Source organism: Phyllostomus hastatus, unplaced genomic scaffold (genome assembly GCF_019186645.2).
Source record: "Phyllostomus hastatus isolate PE091 unplaced genomic scaffold, TTU_PhHast_1.1 phas_contig_254, whole genome shotgun sequence".
Classification (NCBI taxonomy): Eukaryota; Metazoa; Chordata; class Mammalia; order Chiroptera; family Phyllostomidae; genus Phyllostomus; species Phyllostomus hastatus.
In genome coordinates, this window is record NW_025333810.1 from 11,033,876 (window position 1) to 11,056,818 (window position 22,943).

General features: G+C 40.9%; 1 protein-coding gene and 1 pseudogene across 1 annotated transcript in view; one reads left to right on the plus strand and one right to left on the minus strand.

Annotated features, from left to right (window-relative positions):
• The first annotated feature begins 2,411 nt into the window (after positions 1-2,411).
• COMMD10 (COMM domain containing 10) overlaps positions 2,412-22,943 on the plus strand; it is a 156,186-nt gene continuing 135,654 nt past the window's right edge. The window contains exons 1-4 of the mRNA XM_045838092.1: positions 2,412-2,533; positions 3,514-3,604; positions 14,892-15,002; positions 17,600-17,755. Coding sequence (XP_045694048.1) covers positions 2,493-2,533; positions 3,514-3,604; positions 14,892-15,002; positions 17,600-17,755 — 399 coding nt within the window. The 5' untranslated portion in view covers positions 2,412-2,492. The remainder of the gene's footprint in view (positions 2,534-3,513; positions 3,605-14,891; positions 15,003-17,599; positions 17,756-22,943) is intronic.
• LOC123818147 lies at positions 16,945-17,241 on the minus strand (annotated as a pseudogene).

Below are 22,943 nucleotides of genomic sequence, written 5' to 3' on the forward strand. Positions count from 1 at the left end.
TTTTTTAGAGACACCAGGTGACATATCCCAGAAGTACAGGGAAGTATGAGCCCATAGGACAAATTTTGACCAACAAGTCAGAGGAGATATGAAAGACTCTGTAGACAAATGTCCTTGCTTCACTCCTACCTCCTGGCTTTTCCAAGACAAAACAACTCAGTATAATCTCTCTGGAAATATCCTACAGTACCGAGAAATGAACTAGGTTTCAAAGTTGTAACCAGCTGAATAACACATAACCTTGTATTTGTTTTCCTTCTTTCCTTCCTTCCCTTTTGTCTTAACTTGTACTTCCCTGCAATTATAGTGCCCTGTGAAGAACTAACATGCTGTTTTCTAGAGAACCCAGACTAACATAATTTTTTTAAAAAAAGGTGGATTTGATGGAAATTTAAAATGAAGGCAAGAGTATGAAAGAATCTTTGGGGCATTCAGCATGTTTAATAGTCACAATAGATCAGGGGCAGCAGATCTAGGCTCTAGATCCATCATAAAGATGGGATGACAAATTTGGGGGTTAGGGATAAAGTGTGGTTATGGAATTATATCTCCAGGAGGTACATTTCCTGTCTTCTAGCAGGTAACAAGAGGTAAACAATTAATTATAAGGACTTTTTCATGGATACACATGCCTATATTCCAGAGAACCCAGAAATATTTTGGGTGAAGGTCTCATTTAAGGGGTAAAATTATTTACTGCATCAAGCCTTTATAGCAAGTGGCAATAAGAAATGATCACCCATCAGTGGAAATGAAAAAATAAGAATGAGAGGTCTCTGTATCCACTGGAGACTATCTTTCTAAAACCTTAGAAGCCTGTGCTTTGCTTTATAAGGGAGGGTAGAGTGTTTTTTGTACCTATACATCACTTAATTCTCACCACAGTACAGAAGAGCAGACATGGTTCTCACCCCCATTTTGCAGATCAGAAATGGGAAACAGGTTAAATGTTCCAGGTTACATGGATCCAGGACTCAACTCAGTTTGACGCACTTTTGATCAAAATCCTAGCTATGGTTTTGAAAGCAACTGAGGAAGATGGAAAACTTCACTAGAGATTCAAAAGGGTTTTAGCTGGTTAGTGCCTCTACTTCAGGCAATGAATTAAGACACGTGGGAAGTGATTCGAAAGGTGATTTAATTGGGACTCTTTTAAAGTTGTGGCAGGTAGGGTAATGTGTTTGTATCTGAACCTATAATTTATGTAGATTCAACATACACCTTTTTTGCATATTGCAGCACTGGAGAGGATGTGGAGTGTTGTGATACTAAACATATTTGTATAATTGACTCAATTATCCATGTGGGTATTATTGACATTTAATTTGCAATCTGGCTCCTCCTTTCGATTAGGATGTTTTTGGGCTGCTGTAGGAATGCCAACTAATTTAAATAATAATTTAAGTAAAACATAGTTAGGTAGGAAAATTAAATCCAATCTTTTGCCAGCTCCTGAAGATTCTACATCTGAAATGCAACTCTAATCCATCCACTATCTTTTTATTTTCCAATGCCATTTTATTACCACAGGATTTTATTGTTTTCTGTAGATTATTGCAAGTTTCTTATCTGGCTTTTTTCGTTTCCTCTTTCCAGTCCAACTATTATTCTGCTGACAGTAACCTTAAGACAAACAAATAAGCAAAAACAAAAAACCCAGCTCTCATCACAAAAATTTCTTTGCTTGAAAACATTTAATGGCTCTCATTTTTTCACCAGATTAAGTGCACATGCCACAACACGTTACTCAAGGTTTCTTCATGTCACCTGCCCTAATCCTACCTCTGATACCTTGTCACTGTTCCCACCTCCGAATTCCCTTACTGCACTGAAAGTTTTTCTCTGAGGTAAAATACTGTATTTGTGAATCCGCGTTGTCTCCCTACTTACTCTCCTGTGAGATCCTCAGTGGGAATTTTTGTGGTGTTTTATCTGCCCCACCCTGCAGTGCCCGACCCCAAAGGGGAGGGGGAGCAACAAATACTGTCCGTTTCTGCTGCGGGCAAACCCAGGAGGCAGAAATTTTGGTCTTTGGTGTCCCAAGTGCCTGGTATAGTGCTTGACACATAGTAGGCGCTCAACAGTAGGCGCTCAAAGAATACTGTTGAACAAATGAAGGTACGTACACAAACTCCACGTGGCGCCCTGCAGAGCGAGTATATAATATGCATGCATACACACGCCTAAATATACGTATGCTTATACACCCATATTACACGTATAACACATAAAAACACACATCCATACTCAAGTATATATAATTAGTAAATATATAAATATACGTAAATTATATGCGTACAGCCTGAACTCCGAACAGGCTAGAGAGGCAGGGCTGAGGATCGTGTGACAGGACCCAGCGCCGGGTCCGCAGGAGTCCGCAGGCCCAGAGGGAGCTGCGCGGCATGGCCCTTCCGGGTTTCCGTCCTCCGTGGCCGCCATTGGTTGGGCTCGAAGCAGCTGACAGGGAGCGGCTGGGCGTGTGAGCTTCGAGGATGGCGGCGTCCGGGGTACTGATCCTGCGGGAGAGCCCCAGGTAGCTGTCTGGCTGGGCACTTGCGGTAGTCGGCCCCTGGTTGGCGCGGCCGGGTCGGAGCGAGGACGCTTCTGCCGTCTGTCGCCTGGGCGCCCCGCGGGCCCACTGTAGGTCCAGAGGGGGGGGGCGGGGCTGCCCTAGTCGCAGTGCGGGTCCCGCTACAGTGCGTGGGACTGGGGTCCCGCCACCTCGCGGTGGTTCACGTGCGCGGGGTCACGGTGCGCCAGGCCGCTGAGGTCAGCGCTGCCGTCTGTGGAAGCTGTCACTGTTCGCAGGGTGTAGTGTCAGCAGTATCCAGGCCTCCCTGGAGTAATGCTGAGTAACGTGGGAAGGTGTTCCGTTTACGTTTAAATTCTCTTTCTGACCTTTTGATGATGAGAAAGGCTCCCTTTGGTGCTGGACGGTCCTGAAACCTAACACGTGTCAGTATCCCTTTTCCATCAAGACAGAATTAGACCTCAGGCCAGTCGTAATTTGAGAACATTGCTTTTGTTTTCATTTTGTTTATTTTTAGTTAATTTCTGTTTATGGTAGGTAAGATCAGCTGTCCATGGTGGTGATACAAAATTCTCTTCTAAAATAAAATTATTTAAGTAAAAATGACTCCATGCAATGAAAAGTAATTAAATCATAGTGAGTGGTATGTGGATGCTGACAATGTGCTGAAATACTGTGTTGGCCAAAAAGTCCGTTACATTTTTTTTTTGTTAGGAAGGCTCTAGTAGGGCTTAGTTGTCTTTAACTTCATTTGAAACAACTTTATTACATTGTATTGTGACAGCTGTCATATCCGTGTACATTTAAAAAAAAACGCCAGCTGTCATCTGTTTTTCTGTATTTTACTCACGCTTACCTTATAGCAATCAGAGTTGAGATGAAGACTTACAGACAACTTCAGCTATAAACAAGTGTAGCACTAGAGCAAGTACAGTTGCACTTGGAAAGCTCACTTAAAAACTTTGTTTTACTAATTTATTTAGCATGAAAAAAGCAGTGTCGCTGATAAATGCAATAGATATAGGAAGATTTCCACGATTGCTCACCCGAATTCTTCAAAAACTTCACCTGAAGGTTTGTACTTTTGCATTTCTATAATTTACAATACTTCCTTGTGATTTCACTGAAACTGTGCTTCTACTTACAGAACATTTTGCAAAGTGTAGTGTTTCCCATTGTGTCTTTGAGAACACCAGGTCTTTAGAAAGTTTGATAATGTCCCATGGTCAAAAGTTTTTATAGTAAATATTTAAGGGTGGATATCGTGTGCAAAATTTTGCAGATGTGTCTGACCTTGGAACATTTATCATGGTATACATTTTGGGACTAAGGTTCCGTGGAACATGCTTTGGGGAAAATTCTGATTTTTTATGACTTCATTATTCCTTTTAAAAATAATTCTGTGGTATCAGTCAGTATTAATCTTTCATTTAATCTTTGACTTTTATTTCAAGGGTTAGTAATTCACTGCTTGCTCACCAATCTAAGTTAACTTTTTAATCAGGTTATAAAAATTTAACTTCATCAATCACATGTTTATGGAACACCCACTAACTGTTCTGCCTGGTGCCAGGCATCACCATTAAAGAAGAACCTGGACTCTTCCCTCTTTTCTTTCTTGGCTAGGAGTTAGCCCCAAAGTCCTTTCTCCTTCTGAAATGTCTCTCAAATTCAAGTTCTCTTTATAGCCCTAGTTCAGACTCTCATTATTTCTTCTTTGGACAAAATAATGCCTTCAAACTGGCATCTTTAGTCTCTCCCTTCCTATTGCTTCTTCATAATGCTATTTCATTTATCATTTGGATAAAAATATTTATCCAAATACATTTTCCTAAAAAAGAAATGATTATATCAAAGCCATAAATGGTTTTCCTTTGCCCCATGGGAAGAAGTTCAAAATCCTTAACATTGTATTATAACAACATTATAATATAGCCATAACCTATATTCATAATCCCCTTTACAAGTGCTCCAGTCACACTGGACTGTGCTCTTTTACTAGAACGTGCCGTGAATTTTTCAGCTGTGTGTGTGTGTGTGTGTGTGTGTGTGTGTGTGTATGTATTCTCTTTCCTTTACCTACGATGTCCTCCTTCCCTTCTCTAGTGAATAAACTAGTTTTCATCTTTCAGGCATTTTACCTCACTCTCAGCAGTTCTCTCTTCTGTGCTTCTAAAACACTTGGTTCATTATCGCTCCACTTTAGTACTGCATCATCAGCATTTGTTTCATGATTGCAGGGTCTTTCTCTGACCTTGAATACCTTGAGTATTATGTTTTACTCATCTTAATCTTTCTTGTACCTAATAACAATGATACTTATACAATCAGCACTCAATAACTATTCTTGGAGTTAATTCTCTTCTTTGCTATGGGAAACACAAAACAAATGTAAGTCCTTTAAATTCCTGTCTGTAAGGAATTTGCTATTTACAGGTACATTGCTCCCTTTGTGACTGCTACCATTCTACTGGCTTTGCATTATTAGCTCACAGTGGAATTAATCCTTGTGGCAACTTTAGGAAGTAGGTACCATTTCATCTTTATTTTATTGGTGAAGACACTGAGATAGAAGCTAGTTAAATAATTTGCCCACAATCACACAGCTCACTAGTAAGGCAGTCTGTTCCAGAATCTCTCTCTTTAATCCATCACAGTAAACCTCAGAAAAGAGTATGAAATAGTATGTAAATCTGTCTAAAAGTAAATGATGAAGGCAGTTTATACAGAAGTTGTGCTTTGATTCCCTGAGCTGTTAGGTGGCTGCCTTCGTAAGCATACATATAAAACAATGTGGGTCAAACAGTTCTTATATACATCTTTTGTTCTTACTGAGGGAGGATGGAACATTTCCAGGGAAAATTGTGATGTGTATTTTGCCTTCGACCCTGTCAGTCACCTCTGGAGTTGATGATAAGTTAATATTTGTCTTGGAGTAACTGTGGGTGAAGCATTCCAGAGATGCCTGATTGTTGTGCCGTCCAAGGTAGGGGAGTGAAGATGAGGAGGTGTGGTTATTGAGAGCTGAAGCAACTGAGGACAGAAATGTATGTATGTGAGTATTTGCCTTGTGAGAGAATCTGGAAAGGTACAGTTTGGTTTTTTTCCCATGGACAGTTTCAGGGAGTGTTCTTCCAGAAGGGCTTCTGTTGTGATAAGAGCTCTTATCAAGATTTGTAGAGACATTCAGGATCTGCCAGCTTTCTTTTATTTACTTTTTGTCTGTCAGATTGGCCTTTTGCCTTCTGATGAACAGAGCCTTTAGAACAGTGAGACCTGACTAGATTGATGACGTTTAGAGATTTAGTTGCTATACTAAATGATACCAGTTTAGCATATTGATTTTAGCAATCTTACTCTGTTTATGGGCAGAGATAATCTATTTTTGTCCAGATTGGTTCCTTGGAACCGTGGTAGGAGTAAATATGAGGAAACTAAGATAGCTTAGGTATAGAATATGGGCATGCCTAAGCATGGGTCTGGGAGTCCACTTTGAACTGGCCATCTTCCTGGCCAGAGAAATGTACAGGACTGTCCTGCACAAAGAATTGTCCCATCATCCTGTTCATAGAGTCTGAATTGGGAAATACTGAGGGAAGTCAGACCAGTTGCCATAGTTGGGAACTTAGAAATAAACATTTATTGCTTCTGAGTTTCAAAAATAACAGTCACAACTCATGCAATTAAAAAAACAACTCATATACTTTGCTCCTAGGAGAGACTTTTAGCCCCTCACACAAAGCCTGTTAATGTAGCAACACTCTGAGAGGTCAGGTAGCTGGATGTCTAGCAAATGTCTAGCTCTGAGAGGTCAGGTAGCTGGATTCCTGGCATGGTGGACTAGAAACAACCAACTAAGGGTGAAGGTGCTGCTATGATGAAGCATGTAAGGCAGTTTCAGGAATTGCCTATTGATCATGGAATGAAATGGGAGAATTCTGAAAATCAGAAGAACTATAAAGGCACAGAAATCTGAGGGGTGTTTTTACTGAAGTAAAAATTATAGCTGTATCCTAGGAGTTCTTTAGGATACTTCAGCACAGAACTTTGATGCTTGTAATTATGACCTGAGTCAGCATAAGAATTAGTTTAGTCCAATATACTTTGTTTACAAAATTCTAGAGTGGATGCCATATATTTTAGAAACATTTCTTCCAAATTTTTAAAATAAAAGTTCCATTTATTTCATAGATTCATTTGTGAGTACCACTGTACTTCCCTGTGATGATAGAGAAAGGAATCTCGTTAACATACAGGACAATCCCATGTGTAAACCCCAGCATGTGGACGTCCTGAGGAGTGTTTGGTGGTTCCAGTGTGGGGGGTGCTGCTTGTGTTCAGTGCTCTGGGACCTGAAATGTCTCACCCGTGTAGGACAGTTCTTCACACAAAAAAAGTGGTCTCACCTATATGGACCAAAAAAAAAAAAAAAAAGAGGTCACTTGTCTCTGTTTTTATGTGTCTTTTGAACTAGAGTCTGGTATGCCTGAGTGTTACAGAACAGAACAAGGGGGGCCTGGGACGATATACTATTATTTAAAAGGCCCCCAGGTCCGTCATGTCTGCCGCCCGAGGAAAGACGTCTCTCAATGCCAGAGATTCGTGAAAAGGAAAGGAAATGTTTATTTAATGCTATACAAACTTAAAGTAGTGACCTAATGTCTTTATCAAAAATCCCAAAGTCCCCCCAAAACACCCACAAACAGACACAGTCCTTCCTTCCTTCCCCCTTTGCCCAGTCCAGAATACCGTATCTCAGGGAAGGAAAACAAAGTCCATGGCTCAGACAGTCCTCTGGTTCTTAGTTAGTCCTCCTTCTCGACTGGGAGACCTCCCTGGGTTCCTGGCACCCTCGGCTGAGTCGCCAGGATCTCTGCTAAAACCAGGTGGTGGTTCCCCCTTCTAAAGCTGTGCATGGCTCTCCTTCTCAGGGCTGCGCATGGCTCTACTTCTCAGGGCTGTGGGAAGGGGAGAGTCCCCACTCCGTCAAAGCCGTGTGGTTCTCTCTCCTAAAGCAGCACAGTTCTCCCTCAATGGCTGAGGTCCTCCCTATTCTGCTAAAGCCACATGGTTCTCTCTCTCAGGGCTGCGGGAAGGGGAGAGTCCCCACTCTGCCAAAGCCGCGTGGTTCTCCCTCCTAATGGCCGCCAAGTCTGGGTTTTAAATCCCCGCGGCCAATCTTCCTCTGCAGCCTCATTTCCGACTCCTCCCACACTCGGCTTCACTTGCCAGAATTCATATCCTTCCAGCTTTACTGGGCTGCCATCATGAGTCTGGGCAGGTGTGGCCCCATGTCCTGGAGCCAATCTTTTCCGAGCTCCCACGTAGGCGTAGGCGCTGTAGCTTGGGGGATCTGCCCCCAGTCACGTCTTGGTGGGGAAGTTGCTTCCATTCCCCCTGGCTCAGAGATGATCACAGCTATTTAACATGTCTAAGCGACCAGCCAAAGGCTATAGATATGTTAAATGACCACGCCAGAGGGTAGCTGCAAGGCTGTTGCTATGCAAAACAGCTCTCAATGGCCCTGCTCCATTGTCCCTTCCCCCAACCCACACTCTGGGTGGGGGGATGGAGACATCTTAAAATCTCCTGGACACCTTAAGTTCTGGACCCCATTTTAAATGCCCATTTGGGGTCCCCCCTCTTGGCTGCACCCTGTAACATGAGGACATGAATTGTCTGTGTAGCACATAATAGATACTCAGTAAATGTTTTGAATGAGTGAAGATGGAAATTACTATTAATCTTTTTTTTTGGAAATTACTATTATTGTTAACATTTTGAGGTTTTACCTTCTAGCTTTTTTTTCCTAAGTATCCATTAGTTATGGTATTTACTGTTATTTTTCACCTTCATATATTTTAAAATACTGTTTTTAAAAAATGAACTTTTTTTGGCAATGTCCAGATATTGAACTGTGCCATGATTTTGAGATATTGAAATTTATAAATGTCACAGGTGTGCACAGGTGTGCACAGGTAACCAGGTTCTTAGTGATCGAGAACAAAGAATTGAACCGAACACACAAAGTTTATAGCATAAAGAAAGAGGGGAGGTTTATTAAGTGATAGTACATACCACAGGACACGGGAGTGAGCCAGCTCTGAGCAGAGGGAAAAAAAAAGGGCACGTGGGCTGGGGGGATTCTATTCTTATAGGGGCAGAAAACCCCCTGCTAGTCTTTGGCGGGCTTTTCCTGCGCAGGTACAAGGAGTTGGATTTCAAAGCTACTGCGCATGTGTGGTTTCCCATGACTTTCTTGATTGGCTACTGGAGAAGGGAGTCCCACAATGTTATTTCATTATAATGATATTATAATGAATCAGGGGTAGCGCGCAGGCGCATTCTATGATTCAGAGTTGTCCCAGAAAACAGGAACAACCCGTCTTAGGGGGTCTTTGTCATGTATAGGTGTTTTCTACCTCAGCCCTGCGGGGGCCTCGGGAGCTTCCTTCCTGACTACCTCCTGCCTCAACTTCCCCCCTGAGAGACATGGTTCTCAAAAAATCTTTTTGGGGATTGTTGAAGGATGAAGATCCGTCTTCCATAGCTGCTTCAGGCTTAGATTGGACAGTAGACCCTGCCTATTGAGAACCACGGAACTCTCACCCTATTCTATCTAGGTAGGGGTTGAAGAGGAATTCCTGAGGCCGCCGCAGATGCTGTATGTTGGTCAGCTTCGACATCGTTCTCAGGGATTGGTTGGAAACCTTGGAGCGTCATCAGTTTGACGTGGAACTGCTTAAGTCTAGAAGAAACAAATTTAACAAGTAAATTAAATAAGGTCCTAAAAGTAGTAAAATCAGCAGTGTTATTAAGGGCCCTAAGAAGGGTAATAACCATGTTAAGCCAGGGAACCAGGAGGTCAGGGCTTCCTTAATCCCTTGGCCCTGTTGATTATACTTATGTAGCCATTCTGCCTGTTCATAAATTTTCTTTATGTTACTTTCGATCATTCCAGAGTTATTTACATAGGTGCAGCAGGTTTTATTGATAACAGCACATACCCCTCCTTGTTCTGCTAGAAGATAGTCAAGGGCAAGGCGGTTATCCATGACATTTGCCAATGAGTCTACTGATCTTGAGAGTCCAGCTAGAGTACCAGCAGTATCTTTGGAGATTTTTTCTATAATCTTAGTGAGTTCCCATAGAGTGGCCTCATGATAGGCGAAGCCTCCCCAGGGGGGCTGCAGCGGCTATAGTGGCAGCAGCTCCAGCCACTACTAGACCAAAAGCTCATTTTTTTTTCTGCTGAGAGATGGACTCCCAGGACCCATGGTTATATTTATAACGGTAAGGTCTTGGGGTGCCAAGGTCCCTAAGGTACAGTCACCCCCATGTTTAGAGTTGCTGAGATGAGTATAAGCAATAGCTTCTTGAAGTTCTGAATGATCCGTTAGCCAGTTATTGGGAGTCCCACATAGCCAGACAAGCCCTGGGGGTGCTGCAATAACTGTGGCATTAGTGGAGTTATATTTGTTAAGGAGGGCATATGGCAAGGGGGAAAGGCAGTCCTTAAAAGGGCCTAAGTTATTTCCTTGATCTTTCTCCCCTGCAGGAGGTGGTAGAAATTTTGCTAATACTCCTTGAAGAGATTGGTTTAATTTCCAAGTAACACATTTAGAAGTATCGTTTGTATCTGCATTGTGAGTTTTGTCAAAGCAACAATGGGTACTATTAGGAATACAGTTAGAATCATAATTCGGGTAGCATACTATATGTGACCAATTTAAAGGTTTGAAAATTTCTTCCTCAGAAAGATTCTCTAGAAAGCTGGAACTTGAAAGAGAAGCCAGGGCTTTAAATGGGTCAATGGCCCTTGTATGAGTATTATTATAACATGGGGTACATCCCATCATACTGTCGCACTTAAGAGAGGTGCTGGAGTAATTAAATGGCTTTAATTCTAGTGGGGTCATACGGAAACACAAAGGAGGATTTCGCTCCCATGTGACTCTTAAAGAAAAAGAGGAACACGTGTAATTGGCAGAGGAATTCAAAGCACTGATTAAGGATTCATTAGCTATTGGGTAGGCTTTTATATGAGTATTATATCTGGAAGGAGTTTCTGGGTTAGGATGACATATCCAACATTGGGCCAGGTTTTTTCCTGCTGCTAAGGTTTGAGAAGCATTCACTAAAAAATTTTTATCCCATTCCGTTACACAGGGTGCAGGCGAGTAGAGAATGGTTAATAGAAACAACAAAGACATTTTCATTTTAACTGGATTTTAACCAGTAATGCAGTCTTTGCTCTTCCAGGAATCCCTGACTCCCAAACTAGTGGGTTTACTGCATCCAGAACTGAACTTGGGATTTCTTCCTGATTTCAAACACTACTGATTATCATCACCTTACTTAACTCAAATGGCACTTCAGGGAACAACAAGATGGTTCCCATCTGAGCTAAAAGGTCCCGGCCTAACAGAGGAATAGGGCACTGAGGAACAATTAAAAAGGAGTGTTTGAATATTCGACTCTCAAATTGGCAAGTGATAGGGAATGTATAAAAAATATGCCTTAGGATTTCCTTCGACCCCCATTACCTTAACTGATTTGGAGGAAAGAGGTCCAGAGTAAGAGTTAAGGACAGAGTAAGTGGCCCCTGTATCAACAAGAAAGTCGATTTTCTTACCTGCCACATCTAGAGTTACCCAGGGCTCCTCGGTAGAGATGGGAATATGGAGTATTCCCTGGGGCCGACCTGTTCCCCTGGGCACCTTCAGTCCTCAAGAGTAGCCATGGCCTTGGGAGATGACCCCTTTCCACTATGGGAACGGGGGGCAGTCTACCTTCCAGTGCCAGGGATCAGAACTGAAGTTCTTGCATAGAGGACAGGGCCTCGGAGGTGGCTGAGTGCAGTTCTTTGACCAGTGTCCAGGGCGCTTGCACTTATAACAGGTCTGATCCTTTTGCCGCCTCCCCGAGCTCCCCTGATGGGGCTGGTTTCCGCCAATGGCACTACTAAAGGCTAGTGCAAGGAGCTCTGCTTGCCTCTCCCTTTCCTTCTTTCCCTGTTTTCTTTCCTCCAAATCCCTATTGTTAAAGACTGAAAAGGCTGTATCCATGAGCTGATCTAAGGGGGGTCTGCGGGCCCATTTGTAATTTCTGAAGCTTCCTGCGAATATCAGGGGCAGATTGAATTATAAAATGCTGCCCTATCAAGATTCGACCCTCCGGGGATGAAGGGTCCAAGTTTGTATATTTTTGGAAGGCTTCTACTAGTCTGTTTCTGAAGAGAGCTGGGTTTTCTTCCTTGCCCTGAAAGATTTCCCTAACCTTTTCATAATTCACAGGTTTCTTGATGCAGTTTCTCATTCCTGCCAGTAAGCAATCTATCATTGCATCCCTACTCCGGATCCCTGCCTGAGTATTGTATTCCCAGTTAGGTTCCTGGTCCGGGACAGCTTGGGCAGCTGGCTGGTTAGTGCCAGGGTTCTGGGTATGCAGCTGATCTGCATACTTACGAGCCTCCTCCCAGATCCGCTGTTTCTCGTCTGGGGAACAGCAGGTGGTCAGAATTATGTACAAATCCCTCCACGACATACTAAATGCTAGAGTAAGAGTCTGGAAATTACTAGTGAAACGTGAAGGGTCCTCTGAAAAACTCCCTAGCCTGTCTTTACATTGTTGTAAATCAGTTATAGAGAATGGCACTTGTACCCTTATAGCACCTTCAGGGCCTGCTACCTCCCTCAAGGGTAGGAGTGCAGGAGTGGTAGGGAGATAAGAAGCGCCACTTCTAGTATGTCCTGCAGGGCTGGGTTTTTCCTCAGCTGGTGGCTTTAGGTTACCCATAGCATAAGGTGGTGGAGAGGTCGCTCCCTCTAAGGTAGGGGCAGAGACTTCAGAACTCTGGGGTTCCCTTTAATCTCCCTTGAGAGACAGGTGGGGAGCTAAGGAGGGTATCTTCTAATTGATCAACACTTGGGCCTGTAGGTTTTGTCAGGGTGGGGCTGGAGCAAAACGAGGGATCTCGGTACAGAGCCATAAATGCCTGCACGTAAGGAACTTCAGACCATTTGCCTTCCCTCCGGCAAAATAGATCTAGCTGTAGGATAGTATTATAATTTGTGCTCCCATTCTCAGGCCATATCTCTCCACCCCCTAATTTATACTGGGGCCAAACAGTGTTACAAAAGAAAACTAATCTCTTCTTTTTTTAAATTTTTTGGGTCAAATTTATCCCAGTTGCTAAGAATGCAACCCAATGGTGATTTGGAAGGGATGGAAGATGTAGTTCCCATCTCGACTGCGGTGATCCTAAGAGAGAAGGAAAAGAAACAAAGATACTCCTTTGCAGACTAGAGGCGTCCCTCTCTTTGCTGCCCTTAGGAGATTCCTAGTGGGCCATGGGCGTCCCCTGGGATCCCACCGAACTACCAGACGTCTCTGGCGAAAGAGATTCTAGTGAGAAAGATACTCCCTTGCAATCGAGAGGCGTCCCCCCCTTTTCTTGCCTCAGGAGCTTCCTAGTGGGCCACAGGGCGTCCCCTGGGATCCCACCGAACTACCAGACGTCTCTGGCGAAAGAAATCCTAGTGAGTGTCGGCCGACAGAAATCGAAAAAGACTTGAGAGAATCACCACAGTCTACTTTTGTCTCTAACTATTGGGAAGGAACCAGTCCTGCATTCTTGAGCAATTGCCTATAATCCTGAAAATCCCAGACTCTACCCTTGTGGCCCTAGTACATTTCCATTTCTGTATTCTTCATCTACGGGGACCCTCATTTTCCTGTAAGCTTTAAGATCTGGGGCAAAGGAAGTGTCTTACTAGAAAAAAATAATTTCTGGCCCTGTAAACCATTAAGAGGAGCACCAAGATGATCTTATTATAAAATGACTCTTTTCCAGATCACAAAGAAGACCCTTAAATATTCCATGTAATTTTCTAGAGCTTTAAGAAATTGTACCTGTGTCTGAAATCTCCCAGAAGGGACCTCAACGATGTCTAAAACACCACCTTTCATACTGGAGGCGGATCTCATGGAGGGACAATGAACTGAGAGGGGAAAATTAAAATACCCTTATAGAAACAAGTAAACCACCTTAGAATTCCAAATTAAATTAAGTAGGTAAGAGTGGCTCTATGCAGCCATTCTAGTAACCAGCAACCAGCAGGCACCTGTTGTGCAGTTCTGAGCGATGTTGCTGCTTACAATGATAGTATACACGTGGCAAAGATGGGAGTGGCTCATTCCTGCAACTGTACTTAGCGCTAGCCTATCAATGACCCCAAGGTAGATATCTTAGTACAAAGACAGCAGGAACCCTTCATACATAAAAGGCAAGTGGGGTGTGAGTGAAGGTATAAAGATCAGAAGTCAGTTGGGGAGGAAAAGCATAAAAGACTGTCCGTGGGCCTGATGAAAAGAATGCAAAAGGAAGTCACAGTGCAGGTGAGGTGGTGACTGATATCCCGCTTGGAAGGTCCGACTATGCCTACTGGGGGAGTGGCCGCGGGGTGGGGGCAGTGTTTTGTGCTTTCCACAGTGTGCCTGACCGTTGTGCGGACATTTTCTTGTACCTGGCGGGGACTAAGGCTAACCCCTGCTCCGCATCCAAGTTATCCTATCACAGGAGTCTTCAAGCGGCGGGCGCCCTTGTGGCTTTTAACTGCCCGACCTGTGCCCGCAAATTAGCGGCCGACCTTCCATCACGGAACATCAGAGTCACCGAAACAGAATAGGTGATAACGGAAAAGGGCATCCCGGGTGTCAGAGCAGCAAAGGGGGCTTACCACTCCGGTGTCTTCTCCTGGCTGGCTCGCCAAAAACTGTCACAGGTGTGCACAGGTGTGCACAGGTAACCAGGTTCTTAGTGATCGAGAACAAAGAATTGAACCGAACACACAAAGTTTATAGCATAAAGAAAGAGGGGAGGTTTATTAAGTGATAGTACATACCACAGGACACGGGAGTGAGCCAGCTCTGAGCAGAGGAAAAAAAAAGGGCATGTGGGCTGGAAGATTCTATTCTTATAGGGGCAGAAAACCCCCTGCTAGTCTTTGGCGGGCTTTTCCTGCGCAGGTACAAGGAGTTGGATTTCAAAGCTACTGCGCATGCGTGGTTTCCCATGACTTTCTTGATTGGCTACTGGAGAAGGGAGTCCCACAATGTTATTTCATTATAATGATATTATAATGAATCAGGGGTAGTGCGCAGGCGCATTCTATGATTCAGAGTTGTCCCAGAAAACAGGAACAACCCGTCTTAGGGGGTCTTTGTCATGTATAGGTGTTTTCTACCTCAGCCCTGCGGGGCCTCGGGAGCTTCCTTCCTGACTACCTCCTGCCTCATTCTGAGTAGCTGAGTTTTGAATACCTGAATGTATGCTAATAGATTGCTTTTTGTACTGCAGGCTGAGAACAGTTTCAGTGAAGAAGAGGAAGAAAAACTTCAAGCTGCATTTTCTCTAGAGAAACAAGATCTTCACCTAGTTCTTGAAACAGTATCATTCATTTTAGAACAGGTATTTTTATTGCCCCAAAGTTTCTAACCATTGTTGTTTAGTATGTTTGTATTGTTTTGATATGTATACTATTTTTAAAAGTATGCAGATGGAACCTGTGAATATATTTTAATCAAGAATTTTAATGTAGTAAAAAAAAATTTGAATATGTGATTCCCCCCATCCCCACAGTCTTGCATTCTACAAAACAGTCTTAACATTGAGTAGTGTGAAGAAAGTGTTGTGACAATATGAATCAATACTTTATTTACTTGAGACATTTATAAAAGATTTTAATTCATTGTAACTTGGTATAATAACTTGGAAAAATGAATACTCTTTATTTAAACATTTTAATAAATGATTTTGGGGGATTTGACTAAGATGATAAATGGAACATTTAGAAAAGAAGTGGCTGTCAAAGGACTTTGTCATACTGTTTCTTCATACTGAGCTGCCTTTCTGCACCCCTTCTTTTCATCCAAACTCAGTTTGTTCTGCCAGTTCCCTTTAAGTCACATCTCCTTCCCCTGTAGCCTGGCCTTCTTATGCTTGCAGTCTTCTCCTATTTGGATTGCTTTTATCTTTGGCTCATCATAGTAGAGCACTTTGCCTGTCTTTCATTATTTCATGGGTATCACTGATAACTTCCTTCTGTTTTGAATTTGTGGGGGGCCAGGATCTTGTGTGTGCGCCGCATGTGCCTACACATCTTATATAAACCTAGCACATTGCTGGGCTTAAAATGGATTCTCAATAAACTGTTGATTGATTAAATAGAATACTTGTGAAATTAGATTTTAAATAGTACTGGAGCTTCATGAGCATTCTAGTGATAGAGACTGTTAAAAGGACAAGCTGCCAAGTATCTACTACATGCGCACTTACACAGATCGCAGATCATAAAGGCCCCACCCTTGGTGGGCCTTCAGGAGGAAAGGACTATCAGATAAGACAGAGCAGCATGGGGTCTGTGAAGAAGTTGTTCCAGAATAATGTAAGTAACAGAACAGATATCACTGTTAAAATTTTTACTATATTTTATTATATATTATCTAGGAAGTTGATAGAGGGAAGGTAGTTTTGAAAGTGTTTCTTGGAAAATTTTGTTGGGAAACAAAACCATTGTTCACTTTGAAATAGTTAAGTGAAATAAGGAAATGAAAATATTTTTTCTTTCATAATTGAGATTTTATTGGTTGTTCTGAGGATAAGTAAACAGATATTCTAATTTGTACACAATTCTTAACATATGTACCAAAAACCTAGTCATGTAGTTGTGATTCTTTTCTAAACAGTTATTCCAATAACTTTCCAGCTCAAAATTTGTAGGCTAATTTTTCTTAATAGAGCATCAAGTACCAGTGTCTTCAAATGTTAATACATCAAAGTCCCACTAATTCACATTTTACTGTTGTATGTATTACATAATCAAATTTTCAGTCTTTCACAGCACATCAACAAAGTTACTAGGAATACTGGGCTACTACACCAGAGATGTTACAATGTGCGCAAAATTCTGACAGGAGCTAAAATCAAGGAGTAGGTTTCTTGAGGAAACAATTTTATCAAAACACATGGGAATACAAGTAATTTAAAATGCTCAGGACATATTAAATGCATGACTGACTCCAAATTGCCATTTAACATGCTTTGTACTGTATTGTAGGATGTAAAAACTAATGGAATATTAAGCTGACACCCAAGACAATCAAAGATTCTCATATTTATTATCCCGCTGTTTTCTGGCTGTACCAATAAATAAAAAGCAAACTATTTTACCTCTTAAAAAATTTACTTTCAAAAACATGGGATGAGGTTGAATTCCCTCCTTAAAAATGTTCCTAGAACTACTAGAAATGCAAGTTTTTTAACTTGCATTTACAAAATAGTTGATAAAAATATTCCTCTAGATTGTACAAGCAGGGAGAGAGGTACCACTGATAAGGCATAGCATATGATATTAATCAGACTTGGCTTCTTTCTCTTCTGCTTCATCCGAGGCTGAACTCTCCTCAGTTTTAGACTCTGTTTTCTGCAGGTAGATCTTACTTGGGTTCAAGGTTAGCTGCTTTGGCTTGTTTTCCCTTTGCTCCCTTTTCCCTTTCTTTTGCACTTTTTTGTCTGCATATTTATTCTTCCCTGCTGCCTTTTTTGGCTTTGTGTCTACTTTTGAGGAGCAAGCTTAGCTGACAATTTTGCTGATCTGCTTCTTGGGCTCCTCCTTCGTTGCACCCTCTGCGGAACTGACTTTCCTCCTTCCCAAACCTGGGCTGCGTGGTTGCTTGGACCCACAATGGGGCTGGTGGGAGAGCCCAGGAAATAAACTTTTAATTAGGGTACCATTTACATAGCTAAATCATAGAAGTTCAGTGGATTTAGGATTGCTTACATCTCAGATAAAGCTGAAAAAGTTTAGCCTGAATAATTTAGACCACTTAATCTAAAACCTTTCCTTGGAATGGTATATTATTTGTAAAATAGTAAAACTTTTCTGCAATAGAAATGTAAAATATTCCTTTGATTTAAATTATTTAATATTAATTTTGTGTTTGATTATAGATCAAGGCCTCTGTATGAATATTTGAAAAATATGTAATTTTTTTTCTTTTTAATAGGCAGTATATTACAATGTGAAACCAGCAGCTTTGCAGCAGCAGTTAGAGAACATTCATCTTCAACAAGACAAAGCAGAAGCATTTGTCAGTGCTTGGTCTTCCATGGGTCAAGAAACAGTCGAAAAATTCAGGCAGAGGATTCTTGCTCCCCAAAAGGTATAGGTTATATTACCTCAGAGATACTTCTCAGTAATATATAGCATAGATTATTATACCTGAGGGTTTTTAGGGTGATAATATTTTGTGGAGAGGTAGAGACAGGCCAAAAAAAGTTATAGACAGCATTCCTATAAAGTGATTTTCATACATGTTTGCTACCGCAATGTGATTTAATTTTAACTTGCAGTTTAAAATATGTCTCTATTATTTCAGGATAGGAATGAAAATCTTTTTTCCCCTTGAGGCCTTGGATGGAGTTGGTTATTCTTTTAACTGTATATCTATATATAAAACTTACTGTAATTTTACTGAATTACATAATTATTTGTTTCTGTGTTAGTGCCTAGCAGAATGCCTTACATGCAGAAGGTAGTCATTATTTATTGAGTTACAAATAGTGAACAAAATGAACACTTTGGGAGAAATATAAAGCAACAAAATGGTCACAGAACTCTTTAGTTACCTGTAGTCATCCTTAATGGAGGTTAAGATGATCACATAGATTTTGCCCCTTTTTTCCTGAATTAACATACCGGTAATTGATTTTCAGATTTTCAGCCAACTTTGTATTCCTGCATTAAATCCTGGTCATGATGTGTAATCCTTTTTATGGGTTTCTGTATTTGACTTGCTAATAATTTGTTAAATATTTTTCTATCTATGTTCATGAGGAATATTGGTCTGTACTGTTCTGGTGATGTCTTGTTTCTGTCAGGGTGACACTGGCCTTGTAAAATTAGTTGGAAGGTGGTCCCTGCCCTTTTGTTTTCTGGAAGACTTTGAAGGATTGGTATTATTTTGCATTTCAGCAGCATTACAAGAGAGTTCCTGTAGATCCATATCCTTCTCAACACTTGGTATTGTCAGTTGTTTTCATTAAGATCATTGTATTAGGTTTGTAGTGGTATCTTGTGTTTTCATTTGCATTTGCCTAATAATATGTTAATTACCTTTTTATGTGCCATTTATATATTTTTTTGGTCAGGTGTCTATTCAAACATTTTGTCTAACTCTATATCCATATTATGACAAAGAAGTCCTATGGTATAATATAAAGGACTAGTACAGGTGCAAATCCCAGTGTATAGATAGAAATGAATGTGTTTTGTTTTGTTTTTTCTTTTTGGTTGTGTAGAGGGTGTTTCTTTTCTTTCTGTTGAGTTTTGTGAGTGCTTTATATAATGTAGGCATGTCCTTTGTTAGATATTTGATTTACAGATGTTTTTTCCTAGTATATTACATTTCTTTTTATTTTCTTACATGTCTTTTGCAGAGCAAAAGCTTTTAATTCTTTTTTAAAGTGTTCTATAGATTTATGTTTTATGTTTAAGTATAAGGTCCATTTCGAGGTAATTTTGTGTAAGGCGTAAGGTACAGGTCAAAGTTCTTTTTTTCTGCATATGGGTGTTCATTTTTTTCCCACATAATTTGTTGATGACATCACTTTGTCCCTGAATTGCCTTTGCTCCTTGTCAAAAATCATTTGACATTTTTGTGTGGGTCTTTTCTGGACTCTCTGTTTAGTTCCATTATTTGTCTATCTTTATGCCAGTATCACACTGCCTTAATTACTGTAGCTTTGTTAACTTTGTAGTAAGTCTTAAGATCAGGTATTGTGAGTCTGCTATGTTCTTTTTTTTCATTGTTTTGGTTCTAGTTTCTTTACATTTTCTTTTCTATTTTTTTAATCCTTACCTGATGACATTTTTTCATTGCTTTTAGAGAGAGAGGAAGGGGGAGGGGAGAGAGAAAGAAAAACATTGATGTGAGAGAGAAACATCAGTTGGTTGCCTTTCTTATGTGCCCCGACTGACTGGGATCGAACCTGCATCCTAGGTATGTGCCCTAACTGGGAATTGAACCTGATACCTTTCAGTGTACCAGATGATGCTCCAACCAACTGAGCCACACCAGCCAGGGCTCGTTGCATTTTTATATAATTTTAAAACCAGTTTTTCTATATCTCTATATCTATAAAAAATCCTGCTGGGATTTTGATTGAGATTGTTTAATTAATAGGTCACTTTGTAGAGAAATGACTTCTTAACAGTATTGAGTATATCTCTCCATATATTTAGGTCCTTTTTGATTTCTTATGTCAATGTTTTACATTCTTCAGCATACAGATCCTGCATGTATTTTGTTATATTTTACCTGAGTATTTAGTGGTGTTTTTTTTTTGAGTTGTAGATGGTACTACTTTTTTATAATTTTTGTTTTTAACTGTTTATTGCTAGTATATAGAAACAATTGATTTTTATATATTGATCTTGTATTCTATAACCTTGCTAAACTCACTAATTAGTTATTGCATTTTTGTGTGTGGATTTCTTGTGATTTTCTTTGTAGACAGTCATATTGTTCATGAATAGGGACAGTTTTATTTCTTCCTTTCCAGTCTTTTCAGTTTTTATTTGTTTTTCTTGCCTTACTGAACTGAGTAGGACTTATTTTTTTAATTAATTAATTTATTTATAGAGAGGAAAAGGGAGGGAGAAGCGAGGGAGAGAAACATCAACATGTGGTTGCCTCTTATGTTCCCCTTACTGGGGACCTGGTCAGAAAGCCATGTCTGTGCCCTGACTGTGAATCCAACAGGTAACCGTGTCTTTGGTTCACAGGCCAACACTCAGTCCACTGAGCCACACCAGCCAGGGGGGGACTTCTAATACGATGTTAAATAGGGGTGGCACATTGGAAACATCCTGCCTTATTCCCAGGGTTAGAAAGCATTCATTCTGTCATCATTAAGTAGGATATTAGCTATAGGTTTTTAGAAAATGCCCCTTTGCTTTTTATCTCTTTCCATTTCTTTTTGTTTTAACTACATTTTAAGAACTCTTAGGTGTTTTCCACATCACTGCTTCATTTTTCATTTCAGTTTCTACTTTTTTGTATATCCTGTACAGACTTTAAGTTTTCCATTTTATGTCCCTGAAATTCTTTCTTTCAGCCATCTCCATTTAAAAAATCATCACTTGCCTTTTAATATTTGCATGTTCTCTATTTAGAATTTTCTGCTATATTATAGTTATTTTTTTTTGCATTTATATAAGTACAGTTAAAAATATTTCTTTTTCTGCTACTATCAGTAAGTCATTTTTCTGTATCTTCTGGATGATAGGTTTTTTAAAGTTTTATTTCATTCTCATGTTAAGTTGTATTTGTATTAAGTTCTGTTTAAGAAGTGGTTTCCACTTCCGGCAAGATGGAGGCATAGATGGACGCACTGTACCTCCACGCACAACCAAGATTAGAACAACAACAATTTAGAGTCAGAATAACACCCAGAACTGATAGAATTTATCTGAATGGAAGTTGGACAGCCAAGAAGTTGAAGTAGACCCGTTCATCCAGACCGGTAGGAGGGGCAGCGAGGAGGAGCAGGTGTGGGTTGCGGGGCGCAGAGATGGGGAGAACTGGGCGCTTAAGGCAACTGGGAGCACGTAAGCCTTCCGGGACGCAGGACGCGCAAGATTGCAGCGGATGGACCCTGAGTACGCAAGCGGTGGCTGGCAGACCCAGTGAGGTGGCAATTGTGGAACAGGGCAGAGCACGCAACCCAGGATCCCAGGGAAGGGACTGGGGTCGCCGGAGAGTGGAGCTACCACCATTGTTTGCCCCCGCCCCGCATACAACATCACAATCTAGCGACTGGGGTGCCCAGCCCTGGTGAACACCTAAGGCTCCGCCCCTCACCGTAACAAGAGTGACCAGACCGGAAAAAAAAAAAAAAGGAGAGAGAGAGACATGTCTCCAACAGAAGAACAGATCAGTCCCTCAAAACTCATCCTTTTGAGCGACCAAGAAATAGCCAATCTATCAGATGTACAGTTCAAAACACTGGTGATCAGGAAGCTCACGGAATTGGTTAATTTTGGGCACAAATTACATGAAAAAATGCAGGTTACCATAAAAGAGATGAAGGAAGATGCACGGAGAACCAATAGTGAAGGGAAGGAAACTGGGACTCAAAATAATAGAGTGAATCAGAAGGAAGAAAAAAACAACCAAACAGGAAAGAATGGAGAAATAAGAATTCAAAAAAATGAAGAGAAGTTTAGGAACCTCCAGGACATCTTTAAACGTTCCAACATCTGAATTATAGGGGTACCAGAAGGGGAAGAGGAAAAGCAACAGATTGAGCACATATTTGAACAAATAATAAAGGAGAACTTCCCCATTTTGGCAAAGGAAATAGACTTCCAAGAAATCCAGGAAGCTCAGAGAGCCCCCAAAGAAGTTGGACCCAAGAAGAAACACACCAAGGCACATCATAATTACATTAGCCAAGGTAAAAATGAAGGAGAGAATCCTAGAAGCAGCAAGAGATAAGGGGATAGTAACCTACAAAGGAGTTCCCATCAGACTGTCAGCTGATTTCTCCAAAGAGACCTTACAGGCAAGAAGGGGCTGGAAAGAAATATTCCAAGTCATGAAAGACAAGGACCTACATCCCAGATTGCTCTATCCAGCAAAGCTCTCATTTAGAATGGAAGGACAGATAAAGTGCTTCTCGGATAAGGTCAAGTTAAAGGAGTTCATCATCACCAAGCCCTTATTTTATGAAATGGTAAAGGGACTTATCTAAGAAAAGAAGATAAAGAAAAAACATGTATAGTAAAAGGACAGCAAACTCACAATTATTAACAACCACACCTAAAGCGAAACCAAAAGAAACTAAGCAAACAACTAGGACAGGAACAGAACCACAGAAATGGAGATCACATGGAGGGTTAGCAACAGGGGAGTGGGAGGAGGAGAGAGGGGGAAAAGGTACAGAGAATAAGTAGCATAAAAGATAGGTTGAAAATAGATAGGGGGAGGATAAGAATAGTATGGGAAATGTAGAAGCTAAAGAACTTAATAGTATGACACATGGACATGACTAAAGGGGGGGATATGGGTGGGAGAGGGTGTACAGGGTGGAGGGGAGTGAAGGGGGGAAATGGGACAACTGTAATAGCATAATCAATAAAATATATTAAAAAAGTGGTTTAATCAGTTGTCATATGAAATATGCAAAAAGACGTTGGATAAACGTGATTAATTGAATATTGACCTCTTGAGAATACTGGAAATTATTTTTTGTCAACTTAGAATATTTGAAAGTATAGCTAATACATTATTTTAATGCCTTAAATGCTTAATTAAGAAAATAACAAGTATTTCTTGTGTTTATTGT